The sequence below is a fragment of the Trichechus manatus genome, unplaced genomic scaffold (genome assembly GCF_000243295.1).
Source record: "Trichechus manatus latirostris isolate Lorelei unplaced genomic scaffold, TriManLat1.0 scaffold00040, whole genome shotgun sequence".
Lineage (NCBI taxonomy): Eukaryota > Metazoa > Chordata > Mammalia > Sirenia > Trichechidae > Trichechus > Trichechus manatus.
In genome coordinates this window covers 8497178-8519595 of record NW_004443976.1, presented here as the reverse complement: position 1 = coordinate 8519595, position 22418 = coordinate 8497178, and the positions used below count along the sequence as shown (strand labels likewise).

At 44.6% G+C, this 22418-nt stretch overlaps 1 protein-coding gene across 1 annotated transcript in view; it reads right to left on the bottom strand.

The window, feature by feature from the left end:
- TMEM220 (transmembrane protein 220) overlaps positions 1 to 6111 on the bottom strand; it is a 24934-nt gene extending 18823 nt beyond the window's left edge. Inside the window, exons 1-3 of the mRNA XM_004375972.2 lie at positions 6019 to 6111; positions 5164 to 5193; positions 1034 to 1094 (exon numbers count right to left, since the gene is read on the bottom strand). Coding sequence (XP_004376029.1) covers positions 1034 to 1094; positions 5164 to 5193; positions 6019 to 6111 — 184 coding nt within the window. The remainder of the gene's footprint in view (positions 1 to 1033; positions 1095 to 5163; positions 5194 to 6018) is intronic.
- Positions 6112 to 22418: the final 16307 nt, after the last annotated feature.

Below are 22418 nucleotides of genomic sequence, written 5' to 3'. Positions count from 1 at the left end.
CATATTGTTTTATGACATTGGTTAACAACCTCACGACATGTCAACACTCTCCCTTCTCAACCTTGGAGCACCTCTTTTTTTTTGGTGAAAATATACATAGCCAAAGTTACACCATTTCAAAAGTTTCTACATGTACAATTCAGTGACATCGATTACATTCTTCCAGTTGTGCTGCTATTCTCACCATCCTTTTCCAGATTATTCCATCACCGTTATCATGTCAACACGGGAGAGCAACATATATTAATGACAAATCTAGATATTTGTTATAGACAGTATAAACAGTTTCTGTACATTGGTGTTGAATAAATTCAAAACAAGGAAATGACTAATGGGAATGGTATTGGTCTAAGAAGGATTTGTAAAGAAAGTGCATTGAATTGGGTTTTAAAGAGTATATAATAGGCATTGATTGTTACTGAGTATGGGGATAAAAGTTAGCACTTAGATTGTTGCTGATTTTACATTAGCTTGGTGGCTTAAGAGAAATCAATGCAGTGACTCAAACCCTTTTCTCTTGTGGTTTAAACTGTTGAAGAGGTCTTGGGTTCCAAATTGATAAAGAATGGCTTCACATGCCCAGTCCTTGCAAAGTTCTCCTGAAGATGGGTGAGGATGGCCTAGATTAGAATTAGCCTTTCTTATTATAGGAAATCAAAAGGCCTTGGGAGCCCTCTTTTTCCCCTGGGATTTGGACTGACAGACTTTCACGAATAGTTAAGTGCTAGATTACTAGCTGAAAGGTCGGCAGTTCGAATCCACCCAGAGGCACCTTGGAAGACAGGCCTGGCAATCTGCTTCCAAAAGGTCACAGACATGAAAACCCTACGGAGCAGTTCTACTCTGCACACGTGGGGTCGCTGAGTCGGAATTGACTCAAGGGCAACCACCAACAACAACGTTCTAGGAAATCAAAACAGAAGCCTTGGGAGCCCCTTTTTCTCCTGGGATTTGGGTCAACAGACTCATTATTACAGTGAAGGTTAAGGAAATCTTGTTTGTTCTACCTCCATTCAGAATCCAAAGTTCATACCTGTGACAAGAGGGTTGAGTCCAACAAGCAGGGTCAATCCTGCAGGTATTGTGTACACCACCTGTTAGCAAAAAGAGAGAAAATTATGTGGGTTAAGAAGCATTTCCAATATATGAGATGTTCAGAGGTATCTAGGAAGTAAAGAAAAATATCATCGGTAACCTTACATTCCATGATTTACTTCTCGGTTTCAGTAACAGTTGAGGAAGTGGTAACCTCTGCTTCCATGGCACTTACCATGTCAAGTTGCAGTTATATCTGCCTTCCTCCTAGACTGTAGCCTATCCCAGAAAGGTTCATTCATCTCCGAACTCTAGCACTGAGCATAGAGTTTGGGTCTTAAGATACGCTGATCTCCCAGTCTCTCTCAAGCAACTTCCATGCCAAAATTCCCTTTCTCCAGTTGCATAAAAGAAAATTCTTTTTGAAAAAGTAGAGCAGAAACAGCCATAATTAGCTATATAGCCCTGCTGGGTCTGACCCAATGAACCATCGAGCCCAATATTCCACCTCAGCAAGTGATACCACAGAAAGTTTAATAACAATGCATGGATCAGATACGCCCACTAAGAGCAGGCTCTTTATTTTGGAAACTGTTAGGTTGGTTTGGGGTTTTTAAGACTGGCCCTAACGAGGCTGTATTCCCAAAACTCATTCATAGCAAGCAGAGGGCAAGTAGGGGAGGGGAGGTTTATAAGCAGCGTGAAGATTTTCCGAGAAATGTAGCTGCTCAATCACATCGATTGTGATGTTTATGTCAGACATCTTTAGTTTACTTTAAGGTTGTCAGAACTGTACATTTTAAGTGATTTGTTTCACAATAAAATCATGTCTGTGTTGACTCTGGGGAGAAAGAATATTTGGATCACAAACTCTGTGTTCATCTTTCCTACTCCATCCCTAATAATTACTGGAATATTGGCCTATCGACATTTCCAAGTCAGGTAATCTCTCACAGATGGATGGTCATGCTGCTGAAGATCACACATTCTCAGACTTTAAGGTGCACAGGAATCATCTGGGCACCTTGTTAAAATGCAGAGTGATTCAGGTCTACGGTAAGGACTAAGATTCCGCATTTCTAACAAAGTCCCAGGTGATGCTGCCATTGCTCTGAGAACCACGCTCAGAGCAGTAAGGGGGTAGATTTCCCCAGAGAAACACTACATGGGATTTATCCACTAAGGCTTCATTTTATAAAATTAAATTTTTAGTGGATAAATAATATACATACATGTATATATAAATCACATGTGTATATTTATAAAACACACACACATCTATAGTGAGAGAGAAGTCATACACATGAGAAAAGATTTAAATGTGCTCTCTATAAGAAATCTTTGGCAGAGATTTTTAAAAAATGTGCACTCAGCTGTATGAGATGTCTGTCATTAATTGAGTAGGGGTCTAAAGCCTTACTTCAGTGCATTGTAAACATGAACAAAACTTTTTAAACTAAGTAATGGTTTCCCATGGCAATTGTGACATGATGATCCTTATTTAAATGCTCTTCTCTATCTTGAATGAAATGAAACTTTGAGGGCAGAGAGACTGAAAGTAGTTGTTTTCTAGTCCACAAGTTAAAACGATGCAGAGTACAAACACTCAGTGAATTCAGCAGAACCTACTTATAATGGTCTTTTAACTTTTGTTTGTGGATTTTTTTTTTTTTTTAAAGTAAAGGTATCATAGTATTCATTTACTGGACTTAGCTGAGTTCAGCAATAGTCATTGAGTACCATGCAGCTATTCCTAATTCCTTTCTCCTTTGTCCACCTGGCACTATAAAAGCTGAAAGTGCCAGTTTGTTTTCCACCCTCTCTTGTAGGTAGGGGTGGTCATGTTCTAACATGGAGGGGAAATCTTCTAGAGACAAAGCTATACTCAAAGTATTTCACAACCAATATTCATGGCTGCTGACCAATCAGAACAGATCCCAGACAATAGAGTCGCTACGAGTTGGAATCAACTCGACTACAGTGGGTTTCGGCAGTGGGTTTTGGTATGTACCAACTGGAAACATTTTCCTCCCTGATAAAAGGAAGGAAAACACAGTTTTTTTGCTCCTGTCTTGTTTCTTCCCACTTGAGGTACTTTTTCTAGAGGATGAGATGCTTGGAGCTGCAGCAGCCATCCTGTAAAGCATGAAAGGAGAAATACCATTGGGGGTGGCAGAGAAGAAAGCAAGCCCAGGTCCTTGATGACACTTGACCATTAAGCACCAGCTTCTGAACTTCTTAAGTGAGGCACTCTTTGTACTTTTATAACATGCTGCTCGTTTGATTTTCCATTATTTGCTGCTGTATGCATCCAGATACAAGTATCCTCCATGAGCAAGGTGAAGCAGGGAACAGTACCAGCCCTCAAGGCCCAGTAACCCAGTATTCATTCATTCATGCATCCATTCATTCTTTCATTCACTGAAGGGAAGGGTCAATACAGGAAGGTCTGCCATATGGAAGGCTCCATGTTATGTTGCCTGAAGACTATGATGAAGGAGAGCTGGTCCCTGTCTTCCCAAGTGCTATTTCCGCTGGCATGTACAGAGCCAACACTAATGCATGAGGAATGTTGTTAGTGCTACAATAAGCATTCAAAAGAAGGATAGTCAGAACTCACAGGAAAAAGGCAGAGAGATTTTTTTGGATGAAATAGCCTTGAAGCTTGGGTAGAATATAACATACAAGAATTCTAAGGGAAAGGCACAGTAATTATTATAGGTGGGCTTGGGCTTCAAAGGCCAAGCTGGGAAACTAGTGCATTGAGGCCATATTGTGGTGGGCCTTGAGTGCCAAGTTGGGAAGTTTCAACTTACAGATCTTGGGAAATGACGTAAGATTTTGAAGCAGGAACTGATGTACAGAAGTATTCTAGGAGTGGAAGAGATCAGAGATAGGCATTAGAGTTAGGAAGCTATTGCAAGGGTCCATGTGGGAGGCGGTAATGAAGGGCTGAACTGGGATGGGGAGGATGTAGGGACATGGGATTTATTATTCATATTATGTCACCTAGGCATAAAGAGAAAGGTTAAATATACTGCTAATGCTAATAGGCAAATAAGCCATTAAACCTAGATTATTTTTTGTTTGTTTTGTTTATTTTGTTTTTGGAGGGTAGATCTCAAAGGCAGTGGCAAGAAAGAGAGAGATGTTAAAGATGACTGAGGTTTTGAGCCAGGATGACTCGGAGAATGATTCTTCTGATAATAGAAATGGGTGAGTGAGTAGGAGTGGGTTTTTTGAAGAGGCAGTTTGGGGCAATTTTGAAGAGCCAGTGTGATGTACAGGTGAATATGTCCAGCAGTTGGTTGGAAATTCAACATTAAGCTGGATATATGAGACTTATCAGCAGAGAAATAATATTTGGAACCAAAAATATGGACCAGAGTGCTCAAGAAGAGGCAATTTGATTTAACCCCAGGGATACTGAATCTGGATAATCACACTGGCTCTTCAGAATCGCTCAGGGTCCTATCCAATATCAGAATGTGGTTCTACTGTCCTAAAAACTAGAATTTCACATTCTAATTCTACATATGTTCACTCGTTGCTAATCTATACATTGTCAACATTATTCAAAAATGTAAGAAACCTCTCGTCGCTAATATTATAGTCTTTATATCTGTTTTAAATGAAATTGGACAAAAATCCAGATATTTCAGAAATGGATGGGACAATCTCCCCCTCCTCCAAAAGGCTCAAATCAGAGCATTAGTTAAATGAATTCTAGTCTTTAATGGTTTCATAGTCTTAAATTACTTTCTATAAATATAACTCACTGAATTAGCAGAATCACAGACCTTGAGACTGCCATTTCCTGGTTGAATGTTTGCTGGAGTTTCTGGCTAGAAACTCCTGAGGAGTGGTTCAGCTTAACTCAAGAGGTCTACTCTTTGTCCTCATGAGAAAAGGAAATACTGCTAAAAAGCTTCCATGTCGCCAGAAATTTCCAAATTTATACACCCCTTCCCCACGCCAAGATTTTAGGGAAAAGAGTCTACAAAGGGTCTGCTTTCTAAGCTTGCAAATAAAGCACACAGGAGGGAGCAAACAGATACAGTTGTGTGCTTCCTGCCATTCCACAATTGCTTTAAATGGAGGCGAGTTCCCAAAGCAGTTCATACTCACCATCCACAGCTCTGCATCTGGATCATTTACCTGAAATTCCAAAACATCAAGGTATCAGCAGGCATACTATACCGTATTTCATTCCTACATTTGGTCTGCTCTTTTATTCAACCAACATATGTTGAGCTAAGTGCGACACTGCGGTAGACACCGAGGGAAAAATATGAAAAAGGCATAGTCTGGCAGATCATGATGGTTGAAGGGGCTTCTGGCTGAACACGACAGATGGCTTTAACATACAGCTTCACAATTTAAAAAAGAACTGCACAGGAACCCTGTCCCAAACCTAGGAAGGGTATTTTACTGGTCTTGCAGTATCAAGAAATGAGGAAAACGATTATGAAGAGGGCCCCAAAGCAGGCTTGAGAGGATAAATATGCTATAAAGGGTTTTGTTTCTGCTTCCTCCTTCTAGGCCCTAAATTTTGTTCAGTTCCATCCACAGGGTGAATATTAAGGTGCCAGGGCTGCTTCTGCTCACGGTCTTTTCAAACTAACAGGAGCTGAACCAGCTTGATTCCTTAACGGGACATTTGAAGAAAGAAGGCATGTCAGGATTTCAGGGGTGTGTGTGTGTGTGTGTGTGAGAGAGTGCGTGAAGTGAGACTGTATGGAGACAGTGTGTGTGAGTGTAAGAGTGTGCGTGAGAGTGTGTGTGTGCGTGTGTGTGTGTGAGTGAGAGAAAGTATAAACCCCAGTTCCGCCCTCCCATATGTATAACCGCATGGGCGACCCTGCCGGCTCATTAGTCCACACCACACGCAGGGCAGAGGCAGCGCCCGGAGCCCGGCAGTTCGCTCTCCCACAGCCTGCCCCGGGCCAGGGGGGCTGGGGGCGCCGCCGCGGCCCGCCTGACCTGCACGGAGGCCGCCAGCGCGAAGAAGGCGGCCATGAGCAAGTTGCACAACCTCCACAGGGCCGGAGCCCAGGACCCCGCTACAGGCGCCATCGCGTCGCCGGGCGGCCTGGGCGGGGCGCGCGGGCGGGCGGGGACAGACGCAGGGCGGAGACGGCGGCCCCGAGCGCCGGGCAGCGAGCGATTCCGGCCGCCCGGGCGTCACCCTCTGCGTTGCGCGGCGCGGGACGCCCCGGCCGGGCCTTCCCTGAGGACGGTTCCGAGGGGCCGGGGAAGCGCGCCCGAGCGCTTACTGCCGACTCCCACTTAGGCCTCCCCAGACGTGGCCAGGTGTCGGGAGGGTGAGGCCCACAGGGACTGGGTGACTTGCCTAGGGTCGCATGGCCTCAGTGGCGCAAGGAAGTCGCATTCGAACTCATGTAGGTCCAACTCCAAAGCCTGTTTTCACTAAGGCCTTCCTCATATTTTAGAAAAATAGGCGTGGGGGGTGGTTTCCGGTTAGTGTTTATGCATTTCTTTCCAAGGCTCGGGAACTCTGAATGTCCTGTAAGCATTATGGTAATTTCTAAAGTGAAGACGGTTATATTAACATACAGCTCGCAGCTTTTCCCACAGACAGGCGCATTTATCTTCATGGGTTTTTATTATAAAAGGTATTTACATATTATACATATTTACAATTCTTACCCACCACCAAAACCAACAAAATTTCCACAAGCATTGCTCATGAATTTCTTATGAACGAAAGACTGAAATATTCACTCTTCTCCTTCACTTGTTTCCCAGCCTGTATCTGTTTGGTAATTTACCCTCTGATTAGTTCCTCGCTGGGCTCATTTACACATCCATAGGCCTCATCATTCTGGCTGCTCTACGGAATCTTTATCGCCTCACAGTTTGAGCTTCTGTTGCCTGTCCGCCTTTCCTTTCAGCTAAATCTCTTAAAATGCTTTAGGAGGTTTTTTCCCCAGCTCCACTTCTTTCAGGAAACGCTCACTGTCAGCTGGTGCCAGGCCCTGGGTTGGGATTTGCTGTATGCTCTCCAGGAAAGGAGCTCATATTGAAGCAGTGACCACACAGAGGGATAAAGGCGGGGGTGGGGGGGCAGGTGTGGGGTCAGACAAGGCTCCTTAACTGAGCTCCACCATTAAGTCAGCCATGGGATCAGGGACAGGTCACAACCAGCCTACCCTCACTGTCATGTTCCTTACCTGACGGAAAAGGTGTGGATGTGGGGAGGGGGGCATGATTATAATACTTGCTCTGCCAATCATACAGGGTGTGGGTGGCAAAGGAAAACATGGTGTGGAGATGCTTTGTAAGCTAGTTCAGGCCATGCACCCACCATGGAGTTTTCTAATTCTCACCGTTGTCTGGGACCCTGAAGGTCACTGTAGTGAACACCTGTTCTCATTGCCTGCACAGGATACATTCCCTCTTCTTCTAGGGTTAGGGGATCCCATCTCCCACTATCAGGGCATGTGGACTAGGTGGGGCTGGCTTTTCTCACCCATTTCAGGGATAGGCACTTGGCATATCCCATCCTCCTGAGCACAGAGATGGGGTCTGGGTGGGAGTATGAGCCAGATTGTCCAGATTCAGTCCTAGGACTTGTGCTGGACCTGGGGTTGCCAGATAAAATAATGGCAGATCAACATTATTTCAGATCAACATTATTTCAGATCAACAGTAAGTAATTTTTTAGTCTAAGTACGTCCCAGATATTTGCTAAATCTAGTTAACTCTAACTAGACTATTTAAAGAGAATCTTTCTTTTTGCTGAGTGTGTTGAGCTGGTAGAATGTAAGCCTGGAGCTGCTGGGGCCACTGCGTGGAGAAGGCCTTCCTTCGGGTGAAATCAGTGTAGAGGAAAACAGAGTTGAGCAGTAGAGAAAGACAGCAATCGGAGACATCACTTGAGGCTTTGGATCCAGCCATGCCTGAAGCCGGACCTTTCAGTTTGTGAGCCAGCCAGCCAACTTTCTTCTTTATATAGTTGTTGTTGTTAGGTGTCCTAGAGTTGTCACAGTGACCCCATGCATAATGGAATGAATTGGAGATTGGACCATTGTCATCCATAGGGTTGTCATTGGCTGATTTTTGAAAGTAGATCACCAGGCCTTTCTTCCTAGTCTGTCTTAGTCTGGAAGCTCTGCCAAAACCTGTTCAGCATCACAGCAACACAAAAGCTTCCACTGATAGACAGATGGTGGCTGCACATGAGATGCATTGGCCAGGAACCAAACCTGGGTCTCCCACATTGGAAGACTAGAATTCTACCACTGAACCACGACTGCCCCCAGAGCAGACATAGGGTAGTTCATATAAAGACACGAATTGCCACCTGTGCCCACAGGATTGAGAAAAAGCCAGTAAACGCATTAACATATCTAAAGAAGAACATCATCGGAAAAGGGGAGATTGGTGGTCTGTGGGAGCCCAGCAGGGGTCAAGTCAGGGAGGCAAGTGCTGGCAGAGCTCATAGATGTGGTGAAACTCACGTGAGATTGTTCACTACAGCTTAGTAAATACACAGAAATAAGCCTGTGTATACCTTGCTTACCTGTTAATCCACCCCTGACAAGGATCGATTTCCTCTTGGAAAACCCATCTGTTCTTTGTGAAGGACTCAGGTTTCTACTCTTAGCAAAACTTAGACCATATTGTGAAAGCCTGAAAGCTTACTCGCATCAAAAGATCCTGGCTCAACTACTTTCCTCGAAGCCCATGCTTTCCCCTTACACCACTAGGAGACTATGGTTCAGTGCACTCGCCACATGTATTTACATCCATCACATCCGTATGAAACACTCCTGGAGTCATTGGTTTCATTCATTCAGTGAATATTAATTCAGGACTTGCTATGTGTCAGGCACTATGCTGATAGCGGAGGATGTGATATGGACAGAAGAGACAGTCCTTGCCCTGGTGGAGCTTACAGTCTCAACAGTAATTACAAGATGAAGCAGGTGATTACAGCAGGTAGTTGTGATTGGTGCTGAGAAGATGTGAGGGCTGCTATGGACATGAGTGCTCTGAAAAGTCTCTGAGGAAGTGACTTTTCAGGTGAACCTTGGAAGAAGATTGACAGGTGAAGGGTGCGTAAACTAGCGCTTAAGGCAGAGAGAAGGGCGTGAGAGAAGGCCCGGGATCCTGAAGGCCACCAGGTCCAGGGCAGGGAGTGAGGGGTGTGAGTAGAGAAAGAGACACATTAAGGAGTTTGATTGTATCCAGAGTGCTAGGAGGAGCCCCTGAAGCATGCTGAGCAGGGGAGGGGCAGGCTCAGCTGTCTCCTTGGGCTGCAGGAGAATGGACTGGGAGAGCCGAGAGGAGAAGCAGGGGGTTGGTTATGAGGTGTTTGCAGTAGACCAGGTTAAGATGATGGTGGCTGGGACAAGGAGCGTAGTAGTGGTGATGGAGAGAGAGAAGTGTGAGTGAAGGACATTATTTAGGGAATAAAATCAGCGGGGCTGTATGAGGGGAATAAAAAAGAATCCATTCTCTATGTGTTGACAAAAGTTTTTGAGCCCGAATGGGTGAGGACCAGATGCTGGAGGTGGGTGAACACGTTAAGGAAATGCACCTGCCAACATCGGGCGCCTTCCCTGACATAGCCTTTGCTCCACACAGTAGCCTCAGAATGGCAGCACCTGTTAATAATTTACCTGGCGTCAGTTGGATTTCCCTAATCTCAGGTGGGTGTGAGAGTGCTCTTCTAGTTCTCTGTACGCTTTGCTTTTGTTGCTTTTGGTCACATCCTTGGACTATCCCACAGTTGAAGAAAGTAATAACTGTATTTTCATTTCCCTCCCGAAGTACCTGGCATACCTGAATACCAATGGTATCAAACAGTGAGTGAGAATACATTTAAATGTTGTAGAATATTGCTGGAGGTTGGGTTTGATAGTGGGAGGGATGTAATAGTTAACATTTATTGAGCCAACTGAGTTAGGCAACACTCTATGTAGTTTGCATATATTGACTCATGTCATGCCCAAAACTGATCTATTAGGTCAGAGCTGTTATTATCCTCAAGGAGCCCTGTTGGCACAATGGTTAAACACTTGGCTGCTAATTGAAAGGTCGGTGGATCAAACTTACCAGCTGCTGCTTGGGAGAAAAGACCTGGTGATCTACTCCTGTAAAGATTACAGCCTAGGAAACCCTATGGGACAGTTCCACTCTGTCATATATGGTCTCTATGAGTCAAAATTGAATCGATGGCACACAACAAAAACAACATTATTAATCCCATTTTATGGACAGAGAAACAGAGGCATAAAGTAGCTTTTAAGTCCCCTGATGAGAAATAAGCAAGGAACCCAGCTCTCTGACCCATGAGTCAGAAACTGGACTTCTCCAAGCCCATGGACAGCCCATCCACAAGTTCAGGAAAGTAGTAGGTGAAGGGGCCCAAAGCTCTCTCTGCCATGAAAGTGAAGCATTTCACCAACAGCTGTTTCCTCCCATAAACTGGAGAGGATGCAAGGGGTCATCTGTGACCAGTGTATATAATCTCCAAAGGCCAAAGGGCCAATCCTTCAGGGCCTGCTTTGATGCCATTTCCTATCTCTTAGCTGTTTTAAAGGAGCCCTGGCAGTGCAGTGGTTAAAGCACTTGGCTGCTAACCAAAAGGTCAGCGGTTGGAACCCACCAGCCGCTCCACGGGAGAAAGATATGGCAGTCTGCTTCTGTAAAGATTTACAGCGTTGGAAATCCTATGGGGCAGTTCTACCCTGTCCTATAGGGTTGCTATGAGTTGGAATCAACTCGACAGCAGTGGGTAGCTATTTTAAAGACCAGAAAGATTTTCCACCTGGGTGCTTGACTTAGGTCCTGATTAGATGAAGCTGTATTTGGAAGTAGGAAGGCAAGCAACTTTAAAGTCATCTCTCTACCTCTGAAGATCTAATTTAGAACTGGGCTGTTACAATTGTTTCCACAAGGTGGCAGTCTTCCGCTACAAATGGAGTCAGAGACGCCAAGTGGAAGGAAAACAGGAAGGTGATAAAAGGGGGGCTTGTGCCTTCCATTGGAGTCTCTGGGTGGTGCAGACATTTAAAGTGTTCAGCTGCTAACCCAAAAAAAGGTCGGAGGTTCGAGTCCACCCAGAGGCACCTCAGAAGAAAATCCTGGTGATTTACTTCTGAAAACTCAGCCTTTGAAAACCCTATGGAGCACAGTTCTACTCTGACACACATGGAGTTGACTGGATGGGGCAGTTGGTTTTAACTAGGGTTTTCCCTTAACGCTCCCTGGAAGGTCGTGTTGTATGTAGACTTTCTGAGGACTATGAAGTTGGTATCAGTCTGAGGTAAAGAAGTGCAAATGGAACTTTGTACCAGGAAATGTTTATGTCCAATGAGTGAAAGAGATAAGATTTGCTCTGCTACTGGCACCACTAAAAGCTGCTTGCTCTCCCAGGATTCCGGGAAAATCAGATATGCTTTAGAGGAGCAATTGCACCCTCCGTGAATGGCACTGTTACCTGTTGTTACTCACTGTAGTCGTTTTCTTAGGGCCACGTAACAAACCACAAACTTGGTGGCTGACAAGACATATATTCTCTCACAGTTCTGGAGGATCCAAAGCAAGGTGTCAGCAGGTTTCTCTCCCCTTTGTTCATTCTGCTTCCCTGAACTCTCTAGAAGAGAATCTTTCCTTGCCTCTTCCAGCTTCTAGTGGCTCCCGGCGATCCTTGGCTTGTGGTCATCCCTGTCTTCACTTGGCCTTCTCGTGTATCCGTGTCTTCCCTCCTGTCTCTTATAAGGACACTTGTCGTTGGATTTACAGCCTACCCAGATAACCCAGGATGATCTCATTTTGAAATCCTTATCCAAATTCCATCACAAACACCTTTTTTCCAAATAAGGTCACATTCAGAGGCTCTAGTGGTTGGGAGACAGTACTCATGCTAGAAACCTAGGAGTTCTTGACATTTCCTCCTCCCTTCTCATGTTGTCCACCACTAATTTCAGCAGACTTTTCTGCTAAATGCCCTCCAGTCTTCACTGACAACACCTAGCCCAAACCATCATGAGTTTGCCCCTAGAGGAGAGTAACCTACTAACTGGTTTCCCCATGTCCACACTTAGCTGCCTTCCACCCAGTAACCACAGGTAAGACCTTCATAAGAATCAAATCTCAACTCTCTGCTTAAAATCAGTCCCTCCTTCTCTCCTCCCTTTTTCCCTCCCTCCCTCCCTTCTTTTCTCCCTTCTGTGAATGGAGCCAGACACTGTTCTATGCACTAGGGATATAGCAGTGAACAAAGCAGACAACAATTCGTGCCTGAAGTTCTAGTGTGAAGCTTACAGTTGGCTCTCCTTGGCTGCCTTTGACTCTGAGGTTAGAGACCAACATTTTGTACATGGCCCGCAAAGCCTTGCATGGGGCCTGCTGTCTGTCCTAGTCAGCCTCCACTGATTCCCTTCTCACTTCCCACCACTTCACAGACACTTACACCTCCTCCCTTTGGTTACACAGCGTTTGTCTGTCCTTCTGATGTGCAGCATTTCTTCCCTCCAGAGAGCTTTTTTTAATTCATCTTATTGTAGTTTTTTTTTTTTTAAATTGTGCTTTAGGTGAAAGTTTACAGAGCAAATTAGTTTCTCATTAAACAATTAATACACAGATTGTTTCGTGACGTTGGTTGCCAACCCCACAACACGTCAACACTCTCCCCTTCTCCACCCCAGTTTCGCTGTTTCCATTAGTACAGTTTTCCTGTCCCTTCTGGCCTTTTCATCTTTGCTTTTGGGCTGGTGTGCCCATTTAGTCTCATATTCATGATTGAACTATGAAGCATGTTCCTCATGTGTGTTATTGTTTGCCCTATAGACCTGTCTGATCTTTGGCTGAAGGGTGAACCTCAGGAGTGACTTTAGTACTGAGTTAAAAGGGTGTCCAGGGGTCATACTCTCGGGGTTTCTCCAGTCTCTGTCAGACCAGCAAGTCTGGTCTTTTTTTTTGTGATTTTGCATTTTGTTCTACATTTTTCTTCTGCTCTCTCTGGGACCTTCTATTGTGATCCCTGTCAGAGCAGTCAGTGGTGGTAGCCAGGTACTGTCTAGTTGTTCTGGGCTCAATCTGGCAGGGGTTGTGGTAGTTGTGGTCCATTAGTCCTTTGGACTAATCTTTCCCTTGTGTCTTTGGTTTTCTTCATTCTCCTTTGCTCCAGCTGGGATGGGACCAGTAGGTGTATCTTAGATGGCCGTTCGCAGGCTTTTAAGACCCCAGAAGCTACTCACCACAGTGAGATATAGAACATTTTCTTTATAAACTATGTAATGCCAGTTGAGCTAGATGTTCTCTGAGTCCATGGTCCCCAGCCCTCAGCCCAGTAGCTTGGTCTCTCAGGGAGTTTGGATGTGTCTGTGAAGCTTCTATTACTTTACCTTGGTCAAGTTGTGCTGAGTTCCCCAGTATTGTATATTGTCTTACCCTTCACCAAAGTTACAACCTATCTACTGTCTAGGAGCCCTGGTGCTCAGTGGTTAAGAGCTCGGCTGCTAACCAAAAGATCAGCAGTTTGAATCCACCAGCCACTCCTTGGAAACCCTGTGGGACAGTTCTTCCTTCATCTGCTATCTAGTTAGTGTTTTTGCTCCCCACCCCTTCTCTCCCTCGTAACCATTAAAGATTGCTTTTTACTGTGTGTAAACCTTTTCTTGGGTATTTATAATAGTGGTCTCATACAGTATTTGTCCTTTTGTGATTGGCTTGTTTCACTGAGAATAATGCCCTCCAGATTCATCCCATGTTGTGAGATGCTTTGCAGATTCATCATTGTTCTTTATCGTTGCATAGTATTCCATTGTGTATATGTACCATAATTTGTTTATCCATTCATCTGTTGACGGGCACTTAGGTTGTTTCCATCCTTTTGCTATTGTGAACCATGCTCCAATGAACATAGGTGTGTCCAGAAAACTTTCAAGCATTGCTGTCACTTCTGCCTGAAAGGCTCCCCCTTTGCCTACTTACCCCTTGCTCATCTTTCACTCCTAGCCTCCTTGAGCAACCCTGATACATACTCTTAGAAGCTGTCACATCTTCTTGCAGCACTGAAAAAAAAAAAAATTAAGTACTTAATTGTGCGATTAGTTCTTGCGTGTCTGTGTAGCCTACTAGAATGAAAACCCCGTGAGGACAACGTCTGCGTCTATTTTTGCTTCCTGTTGCTTTCCCACCACGTAGCACTGTTAGAACAGAACAGGCACTCGCTGTCAATCGTTACCTTAATGAACAAAGGAATGAATGAACAACTCTGTTGTGGATTGATTTGTGTCCCTCAAAAAGACATTAAAGTCCTAATCCCTGTACCTGTGAATGTGACCTTGTTTGGAAATAGGGTCTTTGTAGATGTCATTAGTGAAGGTAACGTGAGGTCATACTAGAATAGGGATAGGGTGGGTCTTAACCCAATCTGAGTGACTCCTTATAAAAGAGAAGAGATGCAGAGAGACAGACAGAGGAAGGATGGCCATCTACAAGCCAAGATACCCCCAGGGTTATCAGAAGCTAGAAAAGACAAGAAAGGATCTTCCCCACTTCAGAGGGACTGTGGCCTGATGGACATGTTGATTTGTACTTTTAGCCTCCAGAACTGTGAGACAGTAAATTTCTGTTCTTATAAGCCAGCTAGTTTGTGGTATTTTGTTATGGCAGCCCTAGGACACTAATACAAATGCTACTCTTAATAAGCATGTTACATTCTTCAGCTATTTCACTCCTAATTTACAGATGAGAAGAGTAAGGCATAGTATCGTAGGTAGCTGGCCTGAGTTCCCCAGTGAGTAAGAGATGCACCTGAAATAGGAGTCCAGAGCTTTCTGACTTCAAAGCCTAGATTCTCAACGCCCAACTCCACCCCAACAGAAAGTCGGAAGCATCCAAACTAGAAATTCATTAAAGAATAATTTCTTTATTAAAATAATTATTGCAGTCAATAGAAGAATGGGTAAACAAACTGTGATATATTAATATAATGGAATACAAATAAAAAGGGAACAAACTACTGATAACACACAAGTTCATCGATGAATTGCAAAAACATTATGATGAGCCCAAGAAGGCAGATACAAAAGAGTACAAACTGTGAAATTTCGTACATGGAATTCTAGAGCCGGCAAAAGCAACCACAGTAAGAAACATCTGTGGCTGGCTCTGGAGTGGCAGAGGGAACTTACTGGGGTGATGATAATGTTCTGTGTCTTGAAAGAGATTTCAGTTACCTAGGTGTGCATGCATTTGTTCACACTCAACATATGTACACTTAAGATGTGTCAAGTTCACTATTTACAAATTTTATCTAAAAAAAAAAAAAAAGCCTATATACAAATATTGAACTCTGGTTAATGATAACACGTGCTGACGTGTTTAGAAGTGAAGGGTACTGATGTCTGCAGCTGACTTCAAAATGCATCAAAAAATCAGATGAATTGATGAAGGATAGGGGGATGAATAGATGGATAAATGTGATAAAGGAACGAGAGCAAAATGTTAAATGTAGACTCTGTTGTTGTTAGTTGCCATCTTCGTGATTCCATCTCGTGGTGACTCCCTGTGTGCGGAGTAGAACTGCTCCATGGGATTTTCAGAGATGTGACCTTTCAGAAGCAGATCATTAGGCCTGTCTTCTGAGGCACCTCTGGGTGAGTTTGAACCACCAATCTTTTGGCTAGTAATCAAGCGCTTAACCGTTTGCACCACCCAGGGGCCTAAATATAGACTGTTGGTGGTGGGTATATTGGTGTTCACTGTACAATACTTGAACTTTATGGAAAAAAATGAGAAAATACTGTAAACTGAAAAAAAAATGTATTTCAAAATTAGCTAATGTTCATTGTAATCAATGAAACGATCTGAAGATGCTTGAATAGAAAATTACTCTTTGTAGTTTTCACATTTGTTTAAAGGGGTGATAGGCAGGGAGGGAGCAGAGAAGGGGTCCAGAAAGTGGGAACCAGGCAGGACTAAATCTTGGCTGGATCTGCAAGACTAGACAGCTGGTGGAAATGTCTTTCATGCTACAAAACTTGTTTCACCTATGGTGCAGTTAGAAATGATGTGATTTTTCTTAAGAGAGAAACTGAGAGAATGCCTAGCAAGTTTTAGGAGTAAAAATAATGAAAATGAAATGCCAAGCTTATGTTTTGAACCGGATCAAGCAACTTTATAGAATGACTGCATGCTGATGTTACTGCTTGGCAGTAGAATCAAGCCTGCGCCCTCGAGGGTCATGTGAGTGACGGGGCTAGATGGCTGTGGGGTGATGGCTTTCGAGGTAGAATGGCACAGAACAAATGTGGGCTCTAGGTACATCCCAGAGTCCTGACTCCACTTCTTACTGGGTGCGTCACTGAACCTCTTCTGGCCTTGGTCTCCTTATCTGTCAAATGGCTTGCAGGGTTGGTATAAGGATTACAGATTGTGGCCTCATCAAGGTTAATCATCATCTCCACCTTGTCAGATCCAAGGTTGGGCAGTAGTCTCCTGTTATTCCATTTACCATAGTATTTGACACAGCTGCTCACACCCTCCTAGAGATACTTGTTTCCATTGGCCACTGGGACACCTCTCTCAGATCTCTCCCGACCTCACTGGCAACTCTCTCTCTCTGACCTCTTTGCTAGATCCTCCTCCTCTTTCCAATCACACCTTGGAGTGGCCCGGAGGCTCAGTGTGCAGCCCCTTCTCAGCTCTGCCTGCCCCCAGCCCCTGTGTGATTTCATTTTCAACTGTCCAGAGACAAATTCTTGATCTCTCCCCAACCTGCTCCTCCTTGAGTCCTAGGTTTGTAAACATAACCACCATTCTCCCAGTTGCTCTGGCCAAAATCCTTGGTAACATCTTTGGCTTCTCTTTCTCTTCCACCCCACGTTTAATTCACCAATAAATCCTGTTGCTTCCACTTTTGAAATGTATCTACAATGTGACCTCTCCTCTCTACTTCACAGTTAGCGTCCTGTCTAAACCACTGACATCTCCCCTGGACTATTGCATTTGCCACCTAACTGGTCTCTTGCCTTCCTCCCTTGTCCCCCTAAACTCTATTTTCCCAGAACAGCCAGAAATATCCTTAAAAAAAAATCATGACGCGCCTCTCCTTGAAACTCTCCACTGGCTGCAGAATGAAGTCCCTTGTCTTGCCCACAGTGCTTGATCCCATGTCCTACCCCTCCCCTTTGTTCATTCTACTCCACTGTACTGATATGGCAGCTGCTCTTCCAGCGTACCAAGCACGCCCCTTGAGGGCCTTTGCTGATGCTGTTCCTCTGCTGGAACTGTTCTTCTCTCCGCATCTACGTGGCTTAATCTTTCACTTCTTCCAGGTTTCTGCTCTAATTGCACCTTAGCAGAGAGACTGCCCCTGACTCTTCTATCTAAAATAGAACCCCCTTCAGTCTTTCTCCCCATGGTGGTGGTTGTTAGTTGCTGTTGAATCAGAACGCTCTCGTGACGACCCTATGTACAACAGAATAAAATGTTGGCCAGCCCCACCCCGTCTTCATGATCGTTGATATGTTTGAGTCCATTGTTGTGGCTACTGTAGCACTTTCCAATCTAGAGGGCTCATCTAGGGCTGTATCGGACGGTATCCTGTTGTGATCTGGGTTTTCACTGGCTGATTTTTGCAAGCAGATCGTCAGGCCTTTCTGCTGGTCTGTCTTAGTCTGGAAGTTCCACTGAAGCCTGTTAAACCTATACCGGTGACATAGCTTACAGCATCATAGCAACACACGAGGCACCACAGTACAACAAAATGACAGATGGGTGATGGTCTCCCCTCACACCCTTCTTTATTTTTCTTCTTACCGTTAGTCATCACTTGAGATTATGCATTTATTTGCTCATTTTTTATTATCTGACTCTTCCTTGTTGAACCTGGGCCCCACGAGATCAGGGACTTTATATATTTTGCCCATTGCTGTATTCTTGACACCTAACGTGGAGCCTGGTACACAGTGTCTTATCAATAGTTGCAGAACGAATGAATGCTTGAAGAATACCCAGCTCTGCACCTGGCTTAGAAAAGGTATCCACAAAAATGATTGTCATTGCCATTTAACAGTGCTTCTCTATGGAGAAAAGGGACAGAATTTGATGAGGAGGACCAAAATTGGAACCTGAATGGAAAACAACTTAATCCCTTGGGCAACTTCATTAGGGACACGAGTCAGAGGTTGCATTTCTGACCTGGAAGCAGGAATGTCACGTGACCCAGAAATGACTGCTGCCACTTCCTGTAAATAGCTTATTCTCCTGCATAAGCATCCTTCTCACCTGGTTCCTGATTCCCTGTGTCTGCCTGGGGAGCATTTCTTTGAAATGATCCTCAGCACACCACCACCTAATGATTGTACCCCAGGGCATACGGCTTTCTGCTGGCTGCAAGACATTTCAACAGAGTCAGTTAAGAGTCCTGTATCAGACGTCCACTGGGCATGCTCTGAAATTATCTTAGCTCGGATATTGGCCCTTCTTATCTCTGTAGACAAATAGATACGGTCCCATGTCCCACCAACAGGAAGGGAGCCTTTGATCTCTATGGGAAAACGTGCTTTATAGCTCTTTTAAAAAGTGAATTACATTCTGTTTAAATGTGTTTTTAAAACATCATAGTCAATGGAAAGAAGCAGGATTCCTTTATCAGAAAAGAGAGATTGCAGGTTACACAATCATACATCAAATATTGAGTGCCGACTTGGTGGATAATACAATGACTGTATTTAATCAAAGCAGCAGGGAGAGAGGGAGATGGAGACATATTCACGTGTGTGCGTGCCTGTGTATGTACACATGCGCACACACACACACAGACATGCACAGATAGAAACAGACACATGTGCACACACACATGCACACATATACACAGACACACACAGACATATGCACAGATAAACACAAACACACAGATGCACACACACAGACATGCACAAATATACACAGACACACAGATGCACACACACATAGACGTATGCACAGATATACACAGACACAAACACACAGACATACACACAGATATACACAGACACATAGATGCACACACACAGACATACGCACAAATATACACAGACACACAGATACATACACACACAGACGTATGCACACCTATACACAGAAACACACACAGACACGCACAGACATACACAGACACACAGATACATACGCACACACAGACATGCACAGATATACATGGACACATAAACACACACACACACAGACACAGACTGTCATGGATTGAATTGTGTCCCCTGAAAATATCTGTCAATGTCAACAATATGATTGTGTACCATTCTGTAACCTGATGTGATTTCCTTGTGTGTTGTAAATTCTATCATTTTGATGTAATAAAATGGATTAGCAGCAATTATACTGATGAGGTCTACAAGATTAGATAGTGTCTTAAGCCAACCTCTTTTGAGATATAAAAGAGAGAAGCGAGGAGAGACACATGGGAACCTCATACCACCAAGAAAGCCGTGCCGGGAGCAGAGCGCGTCCTTTGGACCTGAGGTTCCTGCGCTGAGATGCTCCCAGACCAAAGAAGGATTAATGACAAGGACCTTCCTCCAGAGCAGACAGAGAGAGAGAGCCTTCCCCTGGAGCCAGCGCCCTGAATTTGGACTTCTAGCTTACTGGACTGTGAGAGAATAAACTTCTCTTTGTTAAAGCCATCCACTTGTGGTATTTCTGTTAAAGCAGCACCAGTGACTAAGACACAGACACACACATGCAAACACACAGATGCACACATACACACATACATGTACACATGTGTGCACACACACACAAGATATTTTCAAACCATACTTCCTGTAAAGGAGGGAGGTGCTCGCAGTTCCTCAGGGACTGGGATGGGCATGGAGGGGGATCAGGTGGCTGGGACTCTGGGGACCCCACCCCATCTTAATCATAGTAGCTTCACTCAGGTTTGTTTTCTATGTTGAAGGTTTGTGTAAAATATCAATTGAAGAAAAAGGTTTGAAACTACTGTAGATTTAGGGTATGTTAGGAAGGTTATTCTACACTGAGAGACCAAAAAATATAGTAGCTAAGAGCACAGATTCTGGAGTGGGACTACATGGGTTCAAATCCCAGCTATACCTCATCCTCTTTTCATTTCTTTTTCTGTAAAATGGATATGTGAATGCAGTAGTACCTGCCTCATAGGGTCGAGAGTATAAATGAGTCAATATATGTGGGGCATTTAGAAAATTTACATTCTATAATAGGCGCTAAATAAATGGTAACCAAAACGAGTTGCTGATGAGTCAGTTCCAACTCATAGCGACTCCATGTGTGTCAGAGTAGAACTGTGCTCCATAGGGTTTTTAATGGCTGATTTTGCAGAAGTAGATTGCCAGGCCTTTCTTCCAAAGTGCCTCTGGGTGGACTTGAACCTCTAACCTTTTGGTTAGCAGCTGAGCACATTAACCATTTGCACCACCCTGGGATTTGTTAATAAATGGTAGCTACTATTAGCTCTGGAGGCCTGTTGGCACAGTGGTTAGGCGTTCGGCTGCTAACCAAAAGATCAGCAGTTCAGATCCACCAGCTGCACCTTGGAAACCCCATGGGGCAATTCTACTCTGTCCTATAGGGTCACTATGAGTTGGAATTGACTCAACAGCAACGAGTTTGGGTTGGTTTACTATTAGCTCTGAGGTGGAGATCCTATGTTAAGCAGCCGTTGCTAATTGCCTACAAAGTGAGAAGTCACAATTTCCTTTAATAACTAATTCCATAGTGCCAACAACTTCATTCTTTAATACTCACGCTTGGTCAAATTAATACAGACTTTTTAGTTAGTCAGTCCCTTTAGTTGGAAAGAAGAAAAAAACATTCTCAAGAAATAGCTCAAGAAACAAGTAACATGGGGATGAGGGTGGGGTAGGTATTGCCAGAATACTACGTGGCAAAAAGAGAAGAAAAAAACTCCCAGAATAGGACCAAAGTGGGTTCTTGAACTCAGGACCCAGTTTGGTATCATGCATGGAGCCTGGGGCTGGGATGTGGGTCAGGGATTCCCCATCGACTTCTGGGTCACCAGAAGCAGGAACTGGGGTATTTTTGCTATGAAGCTCCATCATTATCATCACTCAGCTGCTGCAGTGTTTACTCATACTCACGCCTCTGACTGGCTTCCTCACCACTAAAACCCAAAAACCAGTCCTGTTGCCATTGAGTCAATTCCGACTCCATGGCTTAGCTGGTTAAAGCGTCTGTCTAGTAAACAGGAGATCCTGGATTTGAATCCCAGCAGTGCCTGGGCAACTCCTCGTCCCTGCTCTGTGTTTTTTCTCTCACCCATCATTCTGCCTCTCACAGGGCTCCCCAGCCTCTCTCTGCCTTTTCTACTCTGCTCCCATAGCTAATGGTATTATCACCCAGAGCAAATTCCTGAAAGTTGGATTGATCCAGCTCATCTTACTGTACCAGACCGCACCATAGGTAGCTGGCCAGCCTAGGATTGGCTGCTCATGGGCTCTGACCACCCTTGTCCAATCGGCTCTGGCAGAGTTGGGGTGCCTTTGTATGTGTGTGTGGGGAGAGGGGTGTGGGAGGCTCGTGTGGAACCACTCCCTTGGCCGTAGAGCTAACCCTTCAGCAGCACCGTAGGGGTGGGGGGGGGGTGCTCGCCCTTAGAGAAGGCCACAGCAGGACAGACATGGAGACTGACCCACCCACAACACATTTGTCTTTGAGAATAATGAAGTGGGCAGGGATGCTGGTCTCCCTCCGGGACAGGTTCATCAGTCCTGTTTGAATCTCTGGCTGCAGTCAAGGCACTTCCACTTATCTGGCAGCTTCACAACTTCATTTCAAGCCAAATGTTCTGGAGACAATACACGGTCCTGAATGTGAATTTTGCAAACCCAAATGCCGAATGGCACGGTGAGGCAGAGCCCCGACCTCTTCCCTGCTGTACAAGGACACCAGTTATACAAGGCTGATCTCTGAGGGAGCAGTTTCCAAGGGCACCGCCAATCTTTTTTACATTTACCCGTGAATGCCTCAGTTAGCATGGTATGGTCAAAGAGTGACAGCACAAACAACAAACCGCTCAAAGGTTTATCTGCCCCTCAAATAAACAAAATTGCAGAAAGTGATTCCATATAACCAGGTTACAAAGTTTTTGTAGTCCTTTTTGGATTCCCTCTTTGCCTTCTCTATACTTCCTCCTGCTCACTGCTTGGAAACACCAACCTCAGGCTGCAGAACCCGCTCAGAGTCTCCCTACTGCCCCTCACACCACAGGAAGGGTAGCAGACGAGTGGGTGCATTCAGCAAGTGGCAACTCAAATTTCTGAACATCTACTATGTGCCAGGCATTGTTCTAGGCACTGGAGGGAGAATAGTGAGCAAAACAGAGAGAAGACCCTGCCTCATGG